The sequence below is a fragment of the Peromyscus californicus genome, unplaced genomic scaffold, assembly GCF_007827085.1.
Source record: "Peromyscus californicus insignis strain IS unplaced genomic scaffold, ASM782708v3 Scaffold_9__1_contigs__length_137607984, whole genome shotgun sequence".
In the NCBI taxonomy this organism is placed as follows: domain Eukaryota; kingdom Metazoa; phylum Chordata; class Mammalia; order Rodentia; family Cricetidae; genus Peromyscus; species Peromyscus californicus.
Window position 1 is genome coordinate 58,836,268 of NW_026294617.1, and position 23,044 is coordinate 58,859,311.

The following is a 23,044-nucleotide window of genomic DNA, read 5'->3' on the forward strand; positions in this document are numbered from 1 at the left end:
CTCAGCCATCCTGATCCATCATGTTCCCCTCCCCCATCCCCTCCCATTTATCCCATCTCCCAGTTTACCCAGGAGATCTTATCTATTGAAATGGAATAATCTTAATCTGATATTTTCCTATTTGTAAACCAAATTCATTTAAATACTTTTTATCTTTATCATAAGCTCATCTTTATAAGCCATACATAGTACAACAAAACAAAGGAAAATGTTTTACAGAATTTGAAATTTGACCATTGCTCTCATTTTTAAATTAGCTAAAATGTTTTAAAAGTACACTAATGCTGGGCTGGGTGAAGTGGTACATGCCTTTAATCCCAGCACTCAAGAGGCAGAAGCAGAGGAAGAAGGAACTCTGAATTCAAGTCCAGCCTAGTCTATGTAGTGAGTTCCAGGCTAGCCAGGGCTACCTAATGAAACCCTATCTCAAAATGCACAAATAAATGAATGCATAAGTAAATAAATATTATCTAAATTAAATTACACATTAATAACCTCAGTAGTTTATAGCTATAAATAAGGTAAAAAATAAAATTTATCCCAAAATACCTGACTCAAAATCTTAAGATAAAAGCTGTAACAGCTACTGTTGGTTGTTAAGTTGACTACATCCAGAATTAATTAAAATCTGAGTGGCTTGGCACATCTGTGAGGGATTTTTTTCTTAAATCACTTGAAGTGAGAAGACCCACTTTTAATTCAGATCTTCTGAAATGGGAAGATTCACCTTTAATCTGGGCCACACCTCCTGGTGGCAGCCAGTATAACAGACTATAAAAGCAGGAAGGCCCTCTCCCTGTTGCTTGCCTTCACTCCTGCGGGCCGCTCCATTCCTTCACTGGCATTAAGATAGCCAATGAAGGCAGCAGCATAGATGGAAGATCGGCTGAGACATCAAACCAAAAGGAAGGAACAACTGCTGGGTCCTTGGGCCTTCCATTGGGAGACAGCCATTGTTAACTAGCTGGACCACAGCCTGTAAAGGCACCCTAATAAATCCCATAGGGAGATAGACAGACAGACAGACAGATACAGATATTCATTCTAACAGTTCTGTTCCTCTAGAGAAGTCTTAGTAAAACAAAAGTATAATTTTAAAAAGGTTTTATGGACACTAAATAGCATGTCCGCTATTTTACATTTAGTTGTAAAACATAAATCTTATAGTCATAACTGTGTTAACAAAATTAAGAAACACCTAAGGAAATGGTGCTCATATAGTGAGTGTACAGTTCTAATTGGTAATTAAGCACGTTAAGAATTGATATGATATTTAAATCTGTGTATAAAAAAGCACTTATTTGTCTAAGCCATTGTTTCATTTTACTCATTCCAACTAGTGCTTTCAAATAATTTATAGTATGTTAGAAAATTGAGTGGGGCATATATCATAGTCCCGTTAACAGTCAAGTGTAATTCTACACACACACACACACACACACACACACACTCTTCAATTCATAATAAAATTAAATACATTGTCCCAGAAATATGACTAACTGGAAATATTATTTTAGTAAAGATAGTCCAACTTCATGAAATTAACCAAAATCCTTAATTCACGCTATTTCCTATTAGAATGTCTAATGCAAAGTACCTGTTTCCTTAAAAACAAAATTAGTTTCTCCACACACATTTGAAGGCAGACCTTGAACTCATACAGGTCACACAGTACCTGACCATTCCTCTCTCACTCCTCTGAAAGCGACCGACACAAAGCAGAGCTGTGAAGCCCTCTTCAAGTGGTAGCAGACACACGATTCAAACGTTTAACAGGGAAAATCAATACAGTGTTTCACTGATAGATGTCACATCTTAAGACCTTCATAAATACAATAATACTTTTCTGGAAGAGAAATACAACGGTGACAAACTGAATCATCACACATTTCTATCAAGGGTGGGCAAGAACAAGTCCCTGACCCTCAAGCATGTGACAATGGTTGGCACAGCATCAACCACACACACACACACACACACACACACACACACACACACACAAACCTGGGAGTCCTGTTCTTTCATGCCACTCTCTGATACGACCAATGCCAGGATTCCAAGCACCACAAACGCCTGTATTTATATGTACAGCACATCTGTGTGCTGTAGTTATAGCAACCCAATTCCCTTCCTGATCCAGCAACTGAACTCCCTCCCTAGAGAACAGCTTTGCTCTGTTGCCTCAGGTATCACCTCAGAATACAACTCAGAAGCAGAAAGAACAGTCCAAATAATGTGAATTTTTTTCTGAACGTTTCAGGACTTTTTTTAATACTAAAGCAAAAAAGTACACTAATATCCAAAGGAGTTGTTTTAATATATGCACTAGTGTCTCTATGTATTTCACTTGACATCTTTAATGTAGAAATGAATCATATTTACAATTTTAAACCAGATACACCACATCTGGAATTAAATTAACTGTTCTCAAACCACAGTCACATTTGTTTCAATGTTTTCTTCACTTTATCTGGAACTCCCTCCCTGAATTTCCTTGAAACCTTTAATACACCTTTACCATGTGCCAGCCAGGGGAATACTATGACACTGCCATTGGTCAACTTTAGGCAGGACACATAGGACTCACAGATGATGCAAGACCTGAGAGAATGTGCTAAGCTGATGAGAAGCATGAACAAGGGCTGAGGGTTAAGACTGATCTATCAAGTAGAGAAGACAGTGAGGACAACACACAAGAACGGAGAAATCCTAGCAGGTATACAGGAGACAATTTCCCCTACTCCACTAGCCACGACTCACTGCAGAATAACAGACTACACATCCCAGGATCCTGGGGTCCTGGGTAGCCACAAGGGCCACAGGACTGTACTCTGCCTCAGGCATCTGGCTTGGGCATCACCACGGGAAAGGTACATTTCTTGCTTTTCTTCCTTTCTTCTTGCTTTGTGATTTGGGTAAAGACATGCAACCAAACTCCTGCAGCTGCTTTAGAACCACAGGCTAACAGCAGTCAGGAAAACAGCCTGGTACCTTCTTATACATGCTGTCCCTACGAAACTACCCTAGATCTCTATGCCGGGGTTCCTACCCAAGAGAAAAACCAGCCCCCATCCACTAGTTATGCACCAAAGCTATAACAAACACAGTAAGCTAACTGATGCTTGCTAGGGCACTCGGCCCACAACACACACCTGATGTCAGCTCCCCTGGGCTCTCTCTTCCATCTTGCTACTTCCTTCTTTTTTGTTTTAAACTTGTATTTATTAGTGCTCTGTGTATCGAATGGGGACTGAACGTGAGCCAGAGAGGGAGGGCTCCAGCACCTCCAGGAGCTGAGCTCTCTCACCAGCCCTGTGTGTCCTTTTCTACCTCATCCTCTCACGGCTTATTCTCTGTGTAACTCTGGCATTAAAGAAAACCACAGGTCATTGAAATGTGTCTCCCCCGCCCTACCCCCCCCCCACGGAAGGGAATGTTACCATGATACTGTTACAAATATTTTTAAAGTAATCTGTAGGGAGGGGACAGAGCCGTTTAAAAACGTAGTTCTGCATCCAGAGGACTCCACAAACCTTATTTTTAGGGGACTGCTGTATTTTTGGCACCACCCCTTTTCAGAACTTCCAAATAGCGAACCCCCAAATCTGTAAACTAATGTCCATTCACTTGAAGCCTAAAACTGAAGGGGGATACTTTCAAAAGGACATGTTCATGCTTGAATGAACACACACACACACACACACACACACACACACACACACACACACACATCACACATACGGGTCTTGCCAGCTCAGTAGCAGCTCTCCTCTTGTCCCTATCTTCCATGTGCCCTCTCTTCTGGATAATTTCCAACAATACACACACACACACACACACACACACACACACACACACACACACTAGCATCTCCTCATCCTAAGAAACACACTCCTCTTGGCCTTATGGTTCCTTAGCTAGTCCCTTTCCTGTGCCTCTTCAGCGGGTCATTCCTTTAATTTAATTTAATTGAGGGGGCGGGTTGTTTTGCCTCCATGTATGTCTGTGCACCACTTGCATCGCTGGTCCCTACAGAGCCCAGAAGGGAGTCAGATCCCCTGGACGTGGATTACAGACAACCATGAGGTGCTGGGAATCAAACCCTTAACCTCTGAGGTATCTTTCCAGCTATCCCAGTGACATTTCCTGATGATGACACTTTCACTCACACCAGTTCAGTTCTTATCTTTCTATTCTGGTCTGAACCAGCAAGAACAATCCACGGGTGCTGCTTCGCCAGGTATGCCCCATGCCATCCCTCGGCCAAGCCAAAGCTCTATCTCGACTCTCATGTCTCTGGATCTCCCTGAAGCACTGGCCCTTCTCCTTCTGGAAACCACCTTCTTTTGAAATTCGTGACTCTGATGACAGAACAAGAGGATCCTTGCACACGTCTGCCCCTCACCTGAAGCAGCCCCAGAAGGAGGCACTCACTCAGCTGTGCTCCAAAGCAGAGAAAATGCAAGGATCGGGCCAGAGGAGCAGGGCAGGGGTGAGGCTATGCTAAGCATGGGGCTGTGGAATCTCTTGTGGAGATGGAATAATGCACCTGGGCTTCAGACCTCAGCGGCGGCACTTTGGCTATCACTTTTCATAACTCTTTTGGTAAGAATCCCTTAGAAGACACGAAACTGCTCAAACACTGTCCCTCCGAGTGATCAGGACTTTTGCTCGTGTTGGTTGGTTGGTTGGTTGGTTGGTTGGTTGGTTGGTTGGTTGGTTGGTTGGGTTTGGGTTTGGTTTGGTTTTGGGGATGTTGCTGCTGCTGCTGCTGTTGTTGCTGTTGTTGTTCTGGAAGAGCAATAAATGTAGCGCTGACTCTTGATAACTATCTGCTAAACATAATACTTCACCTACAAAGCCTTATTAACAGAAAGGCAGGCAGGTCAGGTTTTAAAACCGATTTACAAATAAGATTAGAGTTCTGACCCAGGGGGCAGACTGACATACAAACTCACACTAAGAAATGTTTTCTGGGTATGCATGTGTATACTTTAATTCTATTACAGACTCACTTATACACATACTCTTACATATGTAGATGTAGATCCAACCGATCATTTTTAAGTTAAAAAAGAAGTTCCTCTGCCCCCGCCACTCCCCCCCCACGCGCCTGACTATTGTCATTAACTGACAAACTACACGCTGGAATCACTTGCTCCAGCAAAAACATATGACAATGAACTGTGTGACCTAATGCCTGAAATCAGCAGCTCTACACAGCCTAACTAATTCTGCCACCGGCAGAGGCGGTCCATTCCAGATAAGGATTTGTTTAAGTGTCAGAGCCGGGAGATGGCTCAGGCAGGAAAGTGCTTGCCACATCAGCATGGGGACTGCCACTGGATTAGTCACCCCGGGCCAGCTGCAGCAAACAGACTCTGTGACTTTGGTGCTGGGGTGGAAGAAACAAGAGGGCTGAAGCAAACTAGGCGGCCAGCAGAGACCCTGCCCCAGAATAGGAGGTGGAAAGTGAGGAGGAAGACTGCCAACAATCACCCGCTGGCTCCCACATGCATTTGCATACACACATGCACGCACACATACACACCACACACACACACACACACACACACACACACACACCCCACACACACACACACACACACCCTCACGCAACCACTCTACACCAAATAAAAGAAAAAGCCTTACGGTTTCTCTTTAGGAGAAAGAAACATTAAGCAATGTACCTGCATGACACTTCATTTTTTGTGGCTGTTGGTTCTTGACTCGGGGTCTCTCTATGGAGCTCTGACTGTCCTGGAACTCACTAAGCTGATCTCGACCTCACAGAGATGCTCCTACCTCTGCCTCCCAAATGCTGGGATTACAGGCATGCACAACCCCCCCTCCTGGCATGATGCTTCACTTAGTCTTAAAGTCGATGCTACTTGTCACGGGGAAGAAAGGTGCGTATGGCCGCTGTGTGTCTTTCTGAAGTCAAGGAAGACAACTCTAAGACGGTCTGCAGTTGTTACTGCTCTCCTCATTTCTCCTCCAGAACCAGTCTTACCCTTCCAAGCTTTAATCTTGTACTATTGGGACCTTTACCAATACCTGGGGGTAAACCTTATCTTTACACACACACACACACACACACACACACACACACACACACACACACACACACACACCAAAAAAAAAAAAAAAACCTTTCCAAACCCTAGTCCCCACTTCTCTTTATACCTATATACCTTTTGGACACACTTAATATCTAATAAAGCCACCCCTCTGCAATATAATCTGCCAGTGAGTTATTTTTTTCAATGCCACAGTCCACCCTTAATAGGTATCACATAATTTTTAATAAATTTGTCCTTTTAAAAATACAGTAAATCGTCGGGCGATGGTGGCACACGCCTTTAATCCCAGCACTCGGGAGGCAGAGCCAGGCGGATCTCTGTGAGTTCGAGGCCAGCCTGGGCTACCAAGTGAGTCCCAGGAAAGGCGCAAAGCTACACAGAGAAACCCTGTCTCGAAAAACCAAAAAAAAAAAAAAAATACAGTAAATCCTACAGCTCTTTATGCAAAAGATAGAACACTTAGGCTTGTTTTCAATCTCTAGCACATAAGCACAGAACTGTGCACCCACAGTTTCATCCTTTCATTATTAAAAAGCTAGCGGGCTCTCAGAGCAATCCACTGATTAGCAGGTAGCACTGGCACGCACAAGTGTGCCTGCGATCTTGAACTCAAGCAGGGCATTGTTTGCCACGTGAAACACAGTGAGAACAGCGCTGCAGCCTCTCAGAACTCATTAGCTAGATGTCTTCTTTCTCCACTTATCCTCGTTAGAGCCGTCGGCTCTAATTTAAAATGTGATTAGTAAGAGGAGCACACCACAATTTTAATTTTTAAAGATTGCGGATGTTTGGTATGAATGAAGAAAGGCACTCGTTATAAATGGACACAGTCAATGTGGCACAAACAAATGCTGTGCATAGTCCTTCCAACCTCCTGCTCACGCTGCCCGAGACAGAACTCACTGACAATCCTGGCTTCCTGGTTAAGTTCTGAGGTCTATACACCAGACCTCTCACTAATGCGACCACTACCAAAGCTTCTGCCAGTTCCTCACCTGCCCATTGCTCTCCTACCCCATGCAGAATGACTCCATTCTTTTGAATCCATTAAAGCTACTGGCAATGCTCGGGTGGCCCTCCCTCAATCCTACCTCTGTGTGCCGCCACCCGTGGGCTTTGCCATGTCCAGATCTTCTTTCTGAACACTTGCCAACAGCCTAAATCATAAATCAACTCAAGCTTCCCCTCCAAGAAGAGCTACCTTTGATTATGCCACAGGCATTAAAATACCCCTATATTTGAAGGTTTCCCGCATCACTGTCCACTGTTCCGTGACACAAGGCAGTTTTTTTCATGTTTCCTATACAACTCCCTCACTTACTAAGTTACATGACAGGCTTCCTCCATATACTCAGGATTTGTGTGAGATTGCTCTGCAGCACACAATGCAAGTTTTCATTCAGTTTTTGGGGGAAAAAAAATACATGGAAACATGACTAAGAATCTGGGCTCCATCAAACATGGTCTAAAATGAGACAGAATAATGGTCAAACATGAAACAAGCCCACAATCTTGACGGCACTTCACTGACAATATAGTGCCCACTAGAGGCAGACGTAAGGCACCCAAACAGATTAACCTAGTAAATTAGATGCTAAGCCCCATATACTGGAAGCCTCTCTATGGTAGTGAGAATGTAACTGGCCTCCATAATCTCATAGTGAGTGGCACTAACAGGAGGTGTGGCTTTCTTCGAGTGGGTATGGCCTTGTTGGAGAAAGTGTGTCACTGTGGGGGCGGGCTTTGAGGTTTCCTATGCTCAGGATACTGCCTGGTGAGTCAGTTGACTTCTTGTTGCCTGCAAGATGTAGGACTTTAAGCTACGCCTCTAGGGCCACATCTATCTATACACTGCCATGCTCCCCACCATGATGATAATGGACTGAACCTCTGAAACTAAATGAGCCACCCCAATTAAATGCTTTCCTTTGTAAGAGTTGCCGTGGTCATGGTGTCTCTTCACAGCAACAGAAACCCTAACTAAAACACTCTTGTTCCTAGCTTTTGTTGCAATCATTTTAGCACCTCCCGAGTTCTAAGGCTAATGGCATTAACGGCTTCGGGTCTTCTGTCAAGCTTACAACCTCTACCCTGACCACAGCATAAGCAGAAAAAGATACTGTACACCAACGGCTCTGTTTTATAGAGGATATGACCTTAAAAGGTGTGTAAGTGGAGTCATTGCGCCGGTCATAGTTGGGCCCTGTTTCCTGCTCTTTGTTTTTTTCTCCACGAACCGGCAGGATGACCTATAGCAGGTCTACCACTCTGACAAGTACTTCAATGAGCACTACAAGTCCCAGCATGTCGTGTTACCCAGAGAACTCTCCAAACAGGTACCAAAAACTCATCTGATGGCTGAAGAGGAGTGGAGGAGACCGGGTGTCCAACAGTCCAGGATGGGCTCGTTACAAGATTCATGAGCCAGAACCACATATCCTTCTCTTTTAGACGACGACTTCCAAAAGAACAACAAAAATGAAGTACAGCTGGGATCACCTAATCATTTTCAAATTTAATGTATATGTGTGCGTATGTAGTATTCAGTAAATACTTGAAAATATGCAAATCTTCCATCTATTCCTGTGCATGAGCTGTGTCCTTCACAGCAAGAGAGCTCAGATCAATGCAACTACAAGTGAGTTAAAATTAAGTTGTTAAAGATAACTTTTCTTGTAGTTGTTTTTTCCTTAACGTAAGTGCCTGTTCTACTTTACCAGTTACTTTTGTTAAATGAAGTTTGTATGTTGCATTTGCCACTATTGTTGAAATTAATTTGACTTGACCTTTTCAATAATTTTACTCCTGGAGAAAATAAACATACTTGAAAAAGAAAATTTAAAAAAAAAAATGTGTAAGTGAGAAGAACTGACTGAAAACCAGGTTCATAAAAACTGGGCTGTTATTAGCATCTCCTTCACGTCGAACCTCGGTGCTTTCTAGAGAGAGAACTACCATGAATCTCTCCTGCAACCTTTATCACGGCACCAGCATGCACACTGACTCCTTCCTATTAAAACCAGCTCAGAACTATTCCTAAGGCAACATCACCCAAGGAAACAAACAGCTGGGGCAGGGCAAACGCCACCAGGTGCAACGTGAAGGAACAGCCTATATATAGCCCTGGCCTGCCACTCAGTCTGCAAGACTGTTCCTTCATCCCATTAAAATCCTGACTCACGGGCATCTGACATGCAGCCAGAGAGAGAGTAACTTATGTCATCCTTCAGAATACTCCAAGTCCAATGTGCTCCCAGAACAGGTCTGAACTGCAAGTCCTCCTCTTACAGAGCAGCAGCTCTTCTGAACACTGGGTTCCTTCCAGGAGCTGGAACAAGCTGTCACTTGACGGATGGTGGCTGGTAGGATGCCATTGCAGGCTCTCCCTGGGCTCTAGAGCTTCGTCTACACGTTTCATTTGTGCAGCAGATATCACACCATGATGATGACAATGCTGAGGCCACTAATTGGTATCCTTCAGCGTGCATGAACTCCAAATCACACTCATTACAGTAGGACTTGTGGTAAAATTTAAAATTCACCCTTTACAATTACTGAACTGAACTGTGGAAAGTTACAGACACTGAAAGTTATCAAGAGTAACCCTTTATAAAGATGTTTGCATGTCATAAAGCAATATTCATTATACACACACACACACACACATTATTTAATCAATGCAGACAAGATGGAAAATTTTATGTAAAAACTGTTCTTAGCCATGTGGACCACCCATGCACACATCACCCCCACACACTCACGAAGAGGTTTAGAATGGAAAACAGAAGAATGACCATCTTGGACAAGATTACAAGGAACCGACTCCTTTTCTTTTGAAAATATATATAGCTAGTTCATTCGTAATTTCTTTTTACACCAAAATCGCCTAAGTTTTACAAATATCCTAGAGCTTAACTGGGGTTTTCCTGTACAAGTGTAGATGTGTAAGTCAGACAGACACTCTGGGGGATGAAACGCCATGCCCTGTTTGAAAAAGAGGCTCACGAGCTCTCTGCCCTTCCTTTGGCAAGAGAATTCCTAGAGTCACTCCTCGAACCCACAAGCATTCTAGGCTGACTCCTAGAAGGTGTAAATCCCTGCGCGGCCAAAGCACCCCTGCCTGTACCATGCTATGTGAAGCAGAACAGCGAAACCCAACGACCTAACATGGACAAGTGTTTTAAACGGTCCTTAGCAAATCGGGTTCAGTATAAAACGCTGGCTATTTGGATTTTTTTAAATCATTTTATCACCATAATATTACTATTACAAGCAGTCCTGGGATAGCACTACCAACGCCAGCCTCATTTTGACGATCACTACCGTGAGAACAGTAAACAAACAGGCTTCCCACCTCCACTGGGTCATCTTCTCAAGAGTAAGCTTGTCAGTCTGACCCTGGGAAGCAGAAGGCAAAGAGGCACGCAAACCTCACTTTCCTCTACTTGCCCTCTGGCCATCAAGGCCTACCCTGTCCCTTTCTGTCACCTCTTCCAGGCCAGCCTTAGTCTACAGCATAAAACCTATCTCCCTGCTTTACTGGATCTGACTTTTTAAGAAAAAAAAAAAAGTTCCCATCTGTAAAATAAGTGTTTCAAGGCTCATTTATTATTTATTTATGTGAACTTGTATGCCTGTCTGTGTGAGAGTGTGGAGAGCAGAGGAAGCCTTGAGTGAGCATATAGAGTGGATGATATACTGAATGAACATGTATTACTGACAAGAACCAATGCCTCAGACTCCTGGGAACTGGCAAAGCCTTCTGGTCCACGTAAAGGTGATTACACACAATTGACCAGCATGTGCAAAAATTAACAATTGCAGATTGCTCCTCGCAGATGACTACAACCTGACGCTGCTCCTCTACAGACACCTCCTTCCAACACCAGCTAACGTCTCCTTCCCGGGCTGCACATAGTAAACACACTCGGGTATCCAGGTTGTTGGTGATGTCTGTGTGTACATCTATGCTTTCTTCATTCCCTGGTCACCCCAGTCAGGCTTCCAGGACCGGGCCATGCATGCAGGACATGGTATGCATGTATGTGCACATGAGTACAGGTGCCCATGGATGCCAGAAGAGGGTGCTGGAGCTAGAGTTACAGGTGGCTGTGAACACTGGACATGGCGGCTGGAAATCGAACTTGGGTCCTCTGAAAGAGCAGCAAGCATTCTCCCCAGCCTCTAAATTAAATTCTTAACATTATCCTTTCAAAATTACTTAACCAGAATGCAGAGAAGTTAGGTGACAGAAAGATGAGATTACATTTTAACCAATTTAAATATTTAATAACTAAAATACTTGGTTAAAACCAAATAAAAGGCTATTTGTGATAAATTCATAATCAGAAAGAAAGAAATCTCTCCTGAAACACAGTAGCTAACCTTAACACAGGTGGGCATGTTTTAGGAGATGAGCTTTTCTGGCCATCATTCATTGGACCAGAGGTGCATACCTGCCCCAGCTAAGCCAATCTGATTACATCCTAAAGTATCTAAGGAAAACAGGCAAACAGCCTAAGTCTTAGCGACACAAGGTCATAAATCAACAGTCATCACACGCACGCCAAAGTCACGGGGAGAGGAAGCACAAAGCCAATCTACAGACAGATGCAGAGCCGAGGAGAGGCCATATGGTCCTTAGAGGCAGTGAAGTCAAAGGCAGTTTCTGGCTTCATTTCTAGTCCCTTGTGATCTCAGTGAACATTCTCAGCTGGCCTCAGAGGTTCGTATCACTGCATCTCATAGGTTAGTTCTTCTTTACCAAAGTCAACCTGAAACTAATTTTATTTGCGATGAACAAAAATGTCCCAAAACACAGCTGACACAGTCATTTAACAACTTTTCATGTCACCAGCACGTTTTCACCCATTCCTTGCTAAGGAAATTAGAACAGTCTTTATGACATAAAACAAGCATGTGGAAAAAAAGAAAGCAAACACGTATGTGTAACAACTCCAAAGCACCGCCTTGCTTGTATCAGTAGAGTAACTGGGCGAAATAATTCAATGCTGCAGAAAGAGCTTCAAGATCATTGCATTATACACAAGATCATTACATCTACACCATACCTGCTCCTTGGAAGAAACATGGATTCCTTAATGAACACGGAACCAGAAAGGAGTATATACCAGCAGGTGCCGATATCATCAGGACTGAAAAAAAAAAGACAAAGGAAACAGAAATCAGATGACAATCCACAGCAACAAAAATCAAAATATATATATAGCAGATGGTATAGCAATCCGTGCTACGGCACCCAGACTCACAAAAGGCGCCAGCATACAACATAATTGAAATACTTATTACCGAGTATTAGAGGTGCTCTTAAACACTATTATCACTAAAACATAAGCTAAAGACACCCACTGGTTTATTTAAGTATTTTTAATTTTCCTTACATCTATCAGCACCTGTCATTCCAGGTTTTATTTTTCGGTCTAATTTTTTGAGCAGGAAATACTTTCACTTGCTTCAGTGAAAGAAAACACTCAGACTTGCATAGAACTCAGTCCAGTCAAGCTTTTCTCCACCTTTCTCTCACACTTCTCCATCACAAACAGCATTCCAAGTTTCCTGACGTATGTAAGTGCATAGCCAGTTAGATGCTTACTTATTTACTCCCTCTTACCAAAAAAAGTATAACCTTCTGAACTTTCCTTCCTTTGTGGAAATAATCTCTCCTATGGGGGAGACTCCACTGTACAGACATCATCTCTGCCCGACGCAAACCACCCCCTAGTGGTGGTCATTTCAATTTAACCATACACAGTTGGGGGGGGAGGGGGACACTGTTAAATACTCCTGAATGTAAGTAGTATCTGACAAGGTGACAATATTAACCACCACATCTTCTCAGTAGAAGGTAACTGTACTATTATTACCTTCTAGTTTGTGCCAAAAACTACCCCTTGCTAGGCTCAAAACTAGTTTCAACTTTTTCTGATAACAGAAGATAAGACATTGTATTAGAAAAGAGAAAAAAAGGAAATTTATAAATGCATTTTAATATGTTTTCACAATGTTACCATTATCAGAAACAGGTTGATACCGAAAAATGAAATCTTTGTTTTAAGCTATAAAATATTTTTTTTGATGATTTTATGTATATGGGTCTTTTGCCTACATGTATGTCCATGCACCACATGTTAGCCTGGAGCCTGCAGAGGCCTGAGGAGGGTTTTGAATCCCCTGGAACTAGAGTCACAGACAGTTGTGAGCTGCCATGTGGATGCTGGAAACTGAACCTGGGTCCTTTGGAAGAGTAGGCAGTGCTCTTAACCACTGAGCCATCTCTCTAGCCCCCAAGGAAATCAAATCTTAAAAACGTAAGACATTAAGGTTTATTGCTGTGCACACAGCCTTGCGCAAGTCAACAGGATCAAATGAATAATGACAACTGCCTACAAATAATAATTATCCCATCTTTTAGAGGCATCGCACATGACACCGAGGTCTGTGGTGACACAGAGAATGCAACGGTGACGGACTTCTCGGTGATTTCACGTCTGTCACCTCTAAAGGCAAATTAATACACACAAAGTCAGAGTGAAGTTTATCGACACAGTCTTCCTGTCACCCGTCACCAAACACACACACCACTGACAGGCAACCTGCGTTCAGAGCGGATGAAATACCTCGACAGCAAGTATTCGGGCACCCTGAATACCCACTGATTACTCTATAATTAGGTTTGCCTCTTCCTATCAGGAAATCCATGGCACAGATTTAAAGGTATGGAAATAAGAGAATGGGTCTCAATCACTATCACTGACTTGAATTTGTCTGACAGGTGCTGTTCTAGTTTGGATAAGTACCCCTCAAAGGCCCATGTGTTGAAGATTTGTCCTGAGACCCTGATGCTGCTGGAGGTGATGAAATCTTTAATATTTGTGGCCTAAAAAGAGGACGTTAGGTCACTGGGGTTGTGTCCTTGAAGGGAGAGGCTATGAGACTTGGTCTCTCTGTTTCTTGCCATCACAGAGGAAACAGTTTTCTCAGCCTCCATTCCTCACCGAGATATGCTGTACCTCACCAGGATATGCTGTATCTCACCACAGGCCCGTAAGCAGTGACAGAATGAGCCTCTTCTTGCTAATTCTCTCTGTTTTGCTGCAAGTGATGGAACTCAAAGCCATCAAACGGCAGTGTCCATTGCAGATGAGCTAAAGGTAATAAAGATGAGTTTTTCTCTTTCCAAGAGACTCCAGGGCTAACCTGCAGAAGTCATGCTTTCAGAGATGGCATTTGCAGAGATCATTCCATCACCAAGCACTTACTGAGTATACTAACCGCTTACTTTGTGCCAAGACAGACACGACTTCTTTACTGTTGTACTGCCCCTCTTACGATTCAAGGTTTTGGTGTAGTAAACTCGTAATAACTAAAAATATAAAATAGTACATCCTATTTTAAAGATGTCCTGGAAAGCATGAGCTAAAAACAACCTCTCCTTTCTTTGTTTGGTATCCATCCTCTACAGAACGTGTTCACTTTCCACTGTGAAAATTCCACTGCGAAATACCATGTCTAAAAAATCGGTTTCTATTAGATCCTCCTAACTCTCCCGAAGCACTACATCAGCCATTCTGAATTGATGTGAGATAGCCTTCTGTACACTGTGAATATGTGTTGCTCTCATTGGTTGATAAATAAAGCTACTCTGGCCTATGGCAAAGCAGGAGAGAGCCAGGTGAGAAACCCAAACAGAAATACAGGAGAAAGAGAACAGAGTCTAGTAGACACCAGCCAGCTGCCCAGGGAACAACATGTCAGCAAACCAGTAATGCCATGGCCACGTGGCAATACATAGATGAATAGAAATGGGTTAATTTGCCGGGCGGTGGTGGCGCACGCCTTTAATCCCAGCACTCGGGAGGCAGAGCCAGGCGGATCTCTGTGAGTTCGAGGCCAGCCTGGGCTACCAAGTGAGTCCCAGGAAAGGCGCAAAGCTACACAGAGAAACTCTGTCTCGAAAAACCAAAAAAAAAAAAAAAAAAAAAAGAAATGGGTTAATTTAAGGTGTAAGAGCTAGCTAGTAATAAGCCTGAGCCATCAGCCAAACATTTATAAGTAATATTAAGCCTCTGAGTGATTATTTTAAAAGGGGCTATGGGACCGAGCAGAACGGAAAAGCCTCTGGCTACACCAAGTCTCTGATCTTACAGTCTATGCTTAGAGCAGCTGTTACCAGAGGGTCTGACTTTCACACGTGTGAAGTGAAAAGTTTGCCTTTTAAAATGCAACCAGAGTTGTAAGAACAATGTAGGACTGCAGTAGCAGCAGGAAACAGTTCTGGGTTTACACAGTGTCAAGCCACACATGGCGGTGCACACCAGGAGGCTGAACGCAGGAGAGCCAGCTAGGTTTGCACAGAGAGACATTGCCTCTGTAGATAAACAGATATACATGCATACATACAAAATAAAATTGAGATCTCTCCTGCACACACTGGCAATGAATCTAGTTAACAGCAGTAGTAGCAATGGTAACAATGGTGTCACTGTTTTCAGAACTAACCCAGTTGCTCTAAATTTCATGAATTATCCAGGATGCTAATTTTCCAAATTACCGATCCCACTCAAATTCCCTCATTTCCGATCAATGGACAACTGATGGAAGTGACTTTTAAACAAATATCCTATATGACAGTCATGAACAGGCCCTTCATCAAAGATCTCAGTACTGAGCCCCCAAAGTAAAGAAGAGGCAAAAGAAACCTAGCTGCTGTCAGTATTCACACAATCAGACACACATTGTAGACTATTATTTAATTTTTTATTTTAAAAAAGTCTTTCCTTTTACATACCAACCCCTGTTCCCCTTCCCTCCTCTTCTCCCACTCCCCCACACACAGCTACCCCCATCCCCTCCTCATAGAGGGTAAGGCCTCCCTTGGGTAGTCAACACAGGCTATTATACCATGTTGGAGCCAGACCTAACCCCTCCCTCCTGCATCAAGGCTGAGTAAGGCATCGCACCATAGAGAATGGGGTCTAAAAAGCCTGTTTGTGTACCCAGGATAAGTCCTGGTCCCATTGCCAGGGGACTCACAAACACATCAAGAACGTTTCACCCACATTCAGAGGGCCTAGTTTGGTCCCATGCAGAGTTCCCATTAGCTTGGGTCAGCTATTTCTGTGGTTTTCCCCCCATCATGCTTCTGACACGCCCCCCCTCCTTTCTCTTACAATCCTTCCTCCCTCTCTTCAACTGAACTCCAGGATCTTGGCCAAGTGCTTGGCTGTAGATCTCTGCATCTGCTTCCATCAGTTACCGGGTGTAGGTTCTATGGTGACAATTAGGGTAGACACCAATCTGAGGGGTGCAAGAGAAGGCTAGTTCAAACACCCTCTCCACCACTGCTGAGTCTTAGCTGAGGACAATCTTGTGAGTTCCTGGGGTTTTCCCTAGCTGCAGCTTTCTCCCCATCTCCTTAATGGTACACTCTGTCAAGATATCTCTTTCACTGCTCTCCCTCCCCGTCTCTCCCCCATGTTCCCACCTCCATTCCCCTCCCATCTCATTCCCTCTATTCCCCCGTCTCGGTTTACCCAGGAGATCTTAACCCTTTCCCCTTCCCAGGGCGATCCATGTGTGTCTCTCTTAGTATCCTCTTCTTTACCTAGCTTCTCTGGGGTTGTAGATTGTAGCCTGGTTATATCCCTTGCTTTGCAGTAGACTATTATTTTAAGGTGTGTTACTTTTGTTTATGTTGCATTTGTTTAGCTCTGTTAAGCTGTGTTACTCTGCCTATCTAAAGCACCTGATGGTCTAATAAAAAAGCTGAACAGCCAATAGCAAGGCAGGAGAAAGGATAAGCGGGGCTGCCAGGCAGACAGAATATATAGAGGGAGAAATCTGAGAGGAAAGAAGAAAGAAGAAGGAGCCAGAGAAGGAGGAGGACTCCAGAGGCCAGCCACACAGCAAGCTACAGAATAAGAGTAAGATTTACAGAAGTAAGAGAACGGGAAAAGCCCCAAGGCAAAGGCAGATGGGATAATTTAAAGTTAAGGAAAGCTGGCAAGAAACAAGCCAAGCTAAGGCTGGGCATTTATAAGTAAGAATAAGCCTCCATGTGTAATTTATTAGGGAGCTAGCTGGCAGGCCCTCAAAGACTAAGAAAACAATCAACAACAGACATGTGTGTATTAAACACAACAGGTGTCATTTTAATTTGTGTTTTGTGTTTTAAAATGATGAGCTTAGAGGCATATTCAAGGGTTGTTGAAAAGACAAAGGCTATCATGAAAGAACCTTGCTTGACTACTTCTAAATAACTGCAAGTGTGAATCAACAGTGATGGGCAAAAATGAAAACTAAAGAGCACCAAATAGCAAAGTTGTAAGTTACAAGTCTCTCAAATCCCAGCCAAACGCACATTCTGGGAAGACTCACAATTTACAGAAGGGCCTAGGAATAAGAACTACGGCAGTCCCCTTATTTGATTCCAACACATCCCATCCTGCAATAGGCAAAATGACAGCTGCAAAAGCCTGGAAGTTGACAAAACATTCTAAAAGGTTCCTGGTTTTGCTAGTCATCAACAGGTAGGGAAATAATAAAGCCCAGCACAACAAAATGTAAGCAGATCACAAAGCGATCATGATAGCTTCCAGAATAATCAGACAGAAACCCACTGCAGATGACCTGTCCTGCGTCATGCTCAGCCAAACTACAATGATAAGTCCATAAGTGGAATGGACATTTCCTCATTCTCTACTGAGCCTTAATATAAGCCACAGTGTTGGCTGCTTCCCAGTCTGTTCCATCACAACTCTGCCACTCTGCTGTGAGGCCTGCTGCCTGACACACACACACACACACACACCGAGATCTCTTTGTACCTTATGGAGTGGCTGGGACCCTCTGAATGCCAAAGCACCTATCCCATCCACACCATGTTGATACAAGGCTCTCCATGATATTTCATTCTAAGCTTATCTCTTCCTCCAACTACACTGACATGGCCTCTGCTGGCTTGTCATATATCAACTTGACACAAGCTACAGTCATATATCAACTTGACACAAGCTACAGTCATATGAAGGGAGGGAACTCAACTGAGAAAACGCCTCCTGAAGATCCAGTTGTAAGGCATTTTCTTAATTAGTGATTCAGGGGGGAAGGCCTAGCCCACTGTGGGTGGTGCAATCCTTGGGCTGGTGGTCCTGGGTTCTTTAAGAAAGCAGACTGAGCAAGCCATGGGAAGCAAGCCAGTAAGCAGCATCCCTCCATGGCCTCTGCATCAGCTCCTGCCTCCAGGTTCCTGCCCTGTTTGAGTTCCTGTCCTGGCTTCCTTTGATGATGACCAACAATATGCATGTGTAAGCCAAATAAATAAACCCTTTCCTCCCCCAGCTTTCTTTTGGGTCATGGGGTTTCAGCATAGCAATAGAAAGCCTGACTAAGACCTGGCCCCTCCCACTGAGCAGAACTGTGTGCCTCATCTAGCAATATCTAGTCAGTATCAATGCTCAGGTAATCAAGACTATGACACGCTTGTGTTACCGTCACAGTTTTTTGATGGGACAGAGTTCAATATCCTGATCAGACCACATGCAGGAAGCTCAGTTAGTGGTCCCCTCTCCCCTGTTGGCCACATAATCCTAATGAAGTTAAATTCTAAGATTCTAGGTCAGTGGTTCTCAACCTGGGGGTTGAACGACCCTTTCACAGGGGTCGCCTAAGACCATGGGAAAACACAGATATTTGCATTATGATTCCTAACAGTAGCAAATTTATAGTTATGAAGTATTAATGAAATAATTCTATGGTTGGGGGTCACCACAACATGAGGAACTGTATTAAAGGGTCACAGCATGAGGAAGGTTGAGAACCACTGCTCTAGGTCCTCAATCTTGAAACCAGGAATCACCAGCTTCTTTCCAGAGTTACTTCGGTTTTAAACAACAGTTGATTTCTTTGCCAGCAGAGACTGAAAAGAAGCACTAATTCTTTTCACTGCTTCTGTCCTGCCTGCTGACACTCACTTAACACAACATGCCTTTTTCCACCTATACCTCAGAGTCTTCGAAAAAACCTGATGCTTTTGACGGTCCCTTTTCTCTGTTAAACTTGGTTTTTTATCACTATTCAAGTTCCTGACAGTGGCTGAGCATCTCTCTGGTAGAGCAAGTCATCCTCCTCACTTCCCTGAGCTCATGAGGCACAGTCACCAAGGGAGTACGTAATTACTCCATGTTTCCCCCATCCGCGTCTCCAACTCGTCAGTACCGCCAATACATGCACTTTATGATGCCTGCCTGCTGGGTAGGCTTTTTGGCTTTTGTGTTTTTTTTTTTTTAAACAGGCCTCTTTTTTTAAAGTATTTTACTAAATGCATTTATTTATCAGGGAAGGGCACCTGGTGCATGTATGGAGATCAGAAGGCAACTTACAGAAGCAGATTCTCTCCTTCTGTTATGTGGGTCCGGGAGGATCAGTCAGCCTAGGCAGCATGCGCTTTCACTAGCTAAACCACTTTGCAGGCCCTTTAGGCGTGTTCTTAATGAACAGAACAATACCAAGCAATTCCTCATCAAAGGGTCTACAAGTCAAAGGTGTGAGCATGGATTTTACAGTGGAGCTCAAGGAACTTCTTGGCAATATCCTCCGGATCCACGGGGTGGCAGTGTCTCCACATGAGCGAGGACTTCGCACACGGCTAGAGCAGGAAGGTATTGCAAGTGATCATGTGGAGGGTGACTGTATGATGAAAGAATAACGCTCATTTAAAAAACAAAACAAAAACTGATCCAGTAGGAAAAAGCATCACTGTCAGGCCAGAAAATGACTTCTGAAAAGTTGTTTTCAGAATGCAATGTGAAAACGGAAGGAGAGGCCGACTGCAGGTTTGTCTCATGACACAGTGAAGGCCACCCCACACAGGCTGAGGAGAGGAGTGGGCTGTGAGGACAAGGCACTGGGGCTCACACAGCCTTCAGCCCAACACTGCCAGTCAGAGAAGACGGGCTAGAATCACAGCAGCCAAACAGAAGCCAGAGCTCTCCAAGGGGAGTGTCACACTGCATGGCACCAGCAAGAGGGATCCAGGAAGCACCTCTCTGCACTTCCTTGGGCATTTGAACGGTTGGGCCAGGAGACAGCAATCACAGCCAGAGCAGCAGAAAGTGAAGCCTGGGAGTGTGCCGCATCTGGGGGTCAGAGCAGGTAGGAACATGCACCATGTTCGCCCATCACACAGTACAATTGTGTCCACATATCATTGTGGGGGGGGGGGGAAGCTGACAGAAATCTAAAGGGTCCCACGGCAAGTGGGGACAAGAGCTACCAAAACCGGAAAACACCTGCTTCCTTGACTGTCTGCTCACTCGGTGACATCAGGCAATCAGAAAGCTCCACTGCCCAGGGCCACAGGCTGAGGGACCCCACAGGCAGAGGGACCCCACAGGCAGGTCCCCTTAATTGAAGCCCTAAAGAAAGCAGGGAGCTTGCATTTTGCTCATTTCTACTGTGACTCGGGTCTTCTGGCCAGCTTAGACTTGTACGCTCAATACACAATTGTGAAAGGGAAAAAAAAAACTACAGTGAAAATGATTTCATTTACGTATGATAAATCATCCTGAGACTGCTCCGGTCAGAGGTTTTCAAGACCAAGAGCCCTGGAGGCTCTTCCAGCCACACTTGCTACTGTTGCAGCTGGGCAGGGCTTCCTGTGAACACACTGTTCCAAGTCTTAAAAAGTTCTAACCCTGGCTGCCTGCCAGCATGCAGATGGCTTTCCAGATACACAGTCATCTCGGTACTTTTCGCCATAGTACGTCTATTACTGTTTATTACAAAGTTGGATAACTGTGTTTCTTTTGCTCCTTTGATAAGATTTGGAGCTACAAACTCAAAGACAACATTTCCATCAATTACTTTTATGTAGTTAATGAGACAGGCTAACGCTCATTAGATAGAACTGCTGCCCCACAGCAGAGCAACTGATCAAGCAAGACATCACCTCATACATAGTCATGTGTGTATTACAGAAAGAACTTGAAGAAGAGTTAAATTAAAAAAAAAAAAAAACTTTAGCATTTTACTTTCCACCTTCAGAACAGCAAGGTTTAATCATAAAATAATATAGTTCATTATACTAACAGAGATGTAAATGTTAATGTCCATGATATGAAAACAAATAACATTTAAAAGGTAGAAGGTAATTCCTGTTTCCTCAAAGTCCTAAACTGTAAAAATAATTACTTCACTTTTAAAAGCTGGTGTAAAAGTTGGGAGTGACACACCTGTGTTTCCAGCACTCAAGAGGTTGAAGCAGGAGGATCACTGCAGGTCTGAGGTCAACCTGGAGTTCTGGAACAAGTCAGGCTACAGAATGACACCTTGCCTCAAAAATAAACGAATAAATGAATAAATAAACCTAACTAACCAAAAAAACAGAAGCACCATGACAGGTGTGAGATCAACAAAGTCAGTCCCATCCAGGAGAACTCAAAGAACTGGTGAAAAGTATTAAGATCTTCAGCCTTATGCAGAAAATGCAGGGGACAAAGTGGACATCCAGTGATGATTCATTTAAACAGCAGCGTGAACACATAAAATAAGGAGCTAACAAAGCCAGACAGTCTAGGGGCTCTTAATGCTGCCATTCTTAAGTTAATAGAATTCACTTGGAAAGGAAATGGAGCATCGCCCTAGGAGTTAGGAAGTTACTGAATGAACATTTTTTTCAACGAAGATGATATAAACTGCATATGCATTACAATAAGTCAAATCAATGATTCAGCTACATTAAGAGCAGAGGACACATCCAAGAGCTTGAGGAACAATCAAATTTAAACAAGCAGTCAAACCTGAAAATTGACTTGGAAACTGCTAAGGGGCAGTGATTTACACACTATCATTTCCTCCTCACCAGAAACCTGTTCTCACCTGGAGTGATTCAGCTCTCAGAAAGGTTAAGGAGAATCTACAGATACACCCAATCTCACTCAAAGCCCAATCCGTCTCTGCAAACTAGTTGGTAGCATTCCCAGTCCACATGATCAGAATGCATAAAAAGTAAGTCTCGTCAATCAAGAAACATTAAATAGTGGTTTTTAATTCAGCAGGCAGTTTCATAGAAAACTTGAGACAAAAATACCTTCAATAAACATGCCAGCCTGCAGAGGAATAGCCTCATCTGCACTAAGGCCAATTCTTTAAAGAGACTGTGATTTCTTTTTTCCAAATAAATTAAAACCTTACTTTTGTCATTTTGTTTGTATACACATAAGCATGTGTTAAAATAGTTAAAACTTGGACAGAGAAGATTATTTCAAAGTAGGAGTTACATATCTCTGGGTAAGAAATGAAAGGAAGCAAAGCTTTTTTGCGAGAGGTAAAACAACACAAAATAAATCATAGATGAGGTACTTACTTAGTAATTTACAAAGACTATAATCTAAAATCAAAGCCCCCTCAGCCAATCCCGAAAAGAGAAACTATATGATGCAATTGTTGAAGAAGGGGAAGAGGTCAAAGGAGACATTTCTCCATGATGGGAGACCCTGAGGCTGTGTACCATCCATAAAAGGCAGAGGGGGCTTCGGAGAATGGATACCATCACTGCACCGGAAAAAGACCTCTCTCTCTACTGGGGCAGGAGAGAGAAAGAGCTAAGCAGGTGTTAGAGAGAAGAGAGTAATGCCCCAGGCCAAGTCAGGGGGAGCCCAGTGAGGAGGGCAGCAAAGGGGAGGTGTCTGCCCTATGACCACAAAGCCAAGCCAAGCCAACAGGGAAGCAGACTGCTTTTAGCAGGAGAGCACTCAGAGAGCACTCTCCGCTAAAGGGCGCATTTACAGATGCAAATGAAAAGGCTTTCGCAAGACTGAATAGGCCTCAAAGCTGCTGTTTCACAGAGGAACAATTTCCTCTCCTGAAATAGATAAACCCTTAAAGTGCTACAAAAACTCTTAGAAACCAAAGCATTCAATCAGATCTGCATGGGGAAAGGA

The 23,044-nt window shown here is 43.5% G+C and overlaps 1 protein-coding gene across 4 annotated transcripts in view; it reads right to left on the reverse strand.

The window, feature by feature from the left end:
- Rapgef2 (Rap guanine nucleotide exchange factor 2) overlaps positions 1–23,044 on the reverse strand; it is a 244,689-nt gene that overhangs the window by 142,329 nt on the left and 79,316 nt on the right. For all 4 annotated transcript variants that reach the window (XM_052732160.1, XM_052732159.1, XM_052732162.1 and 1 more), the window contains exon 4: positions 12,155–12,238. In XM_052732160.1, the coding sequence (XP_052588120.1) occupies positions 12,155–12,238 (84 nt within the window). The remainder of the gene's footprint in view (positions 1–12,154; positions 12,239–23,044) is intronic.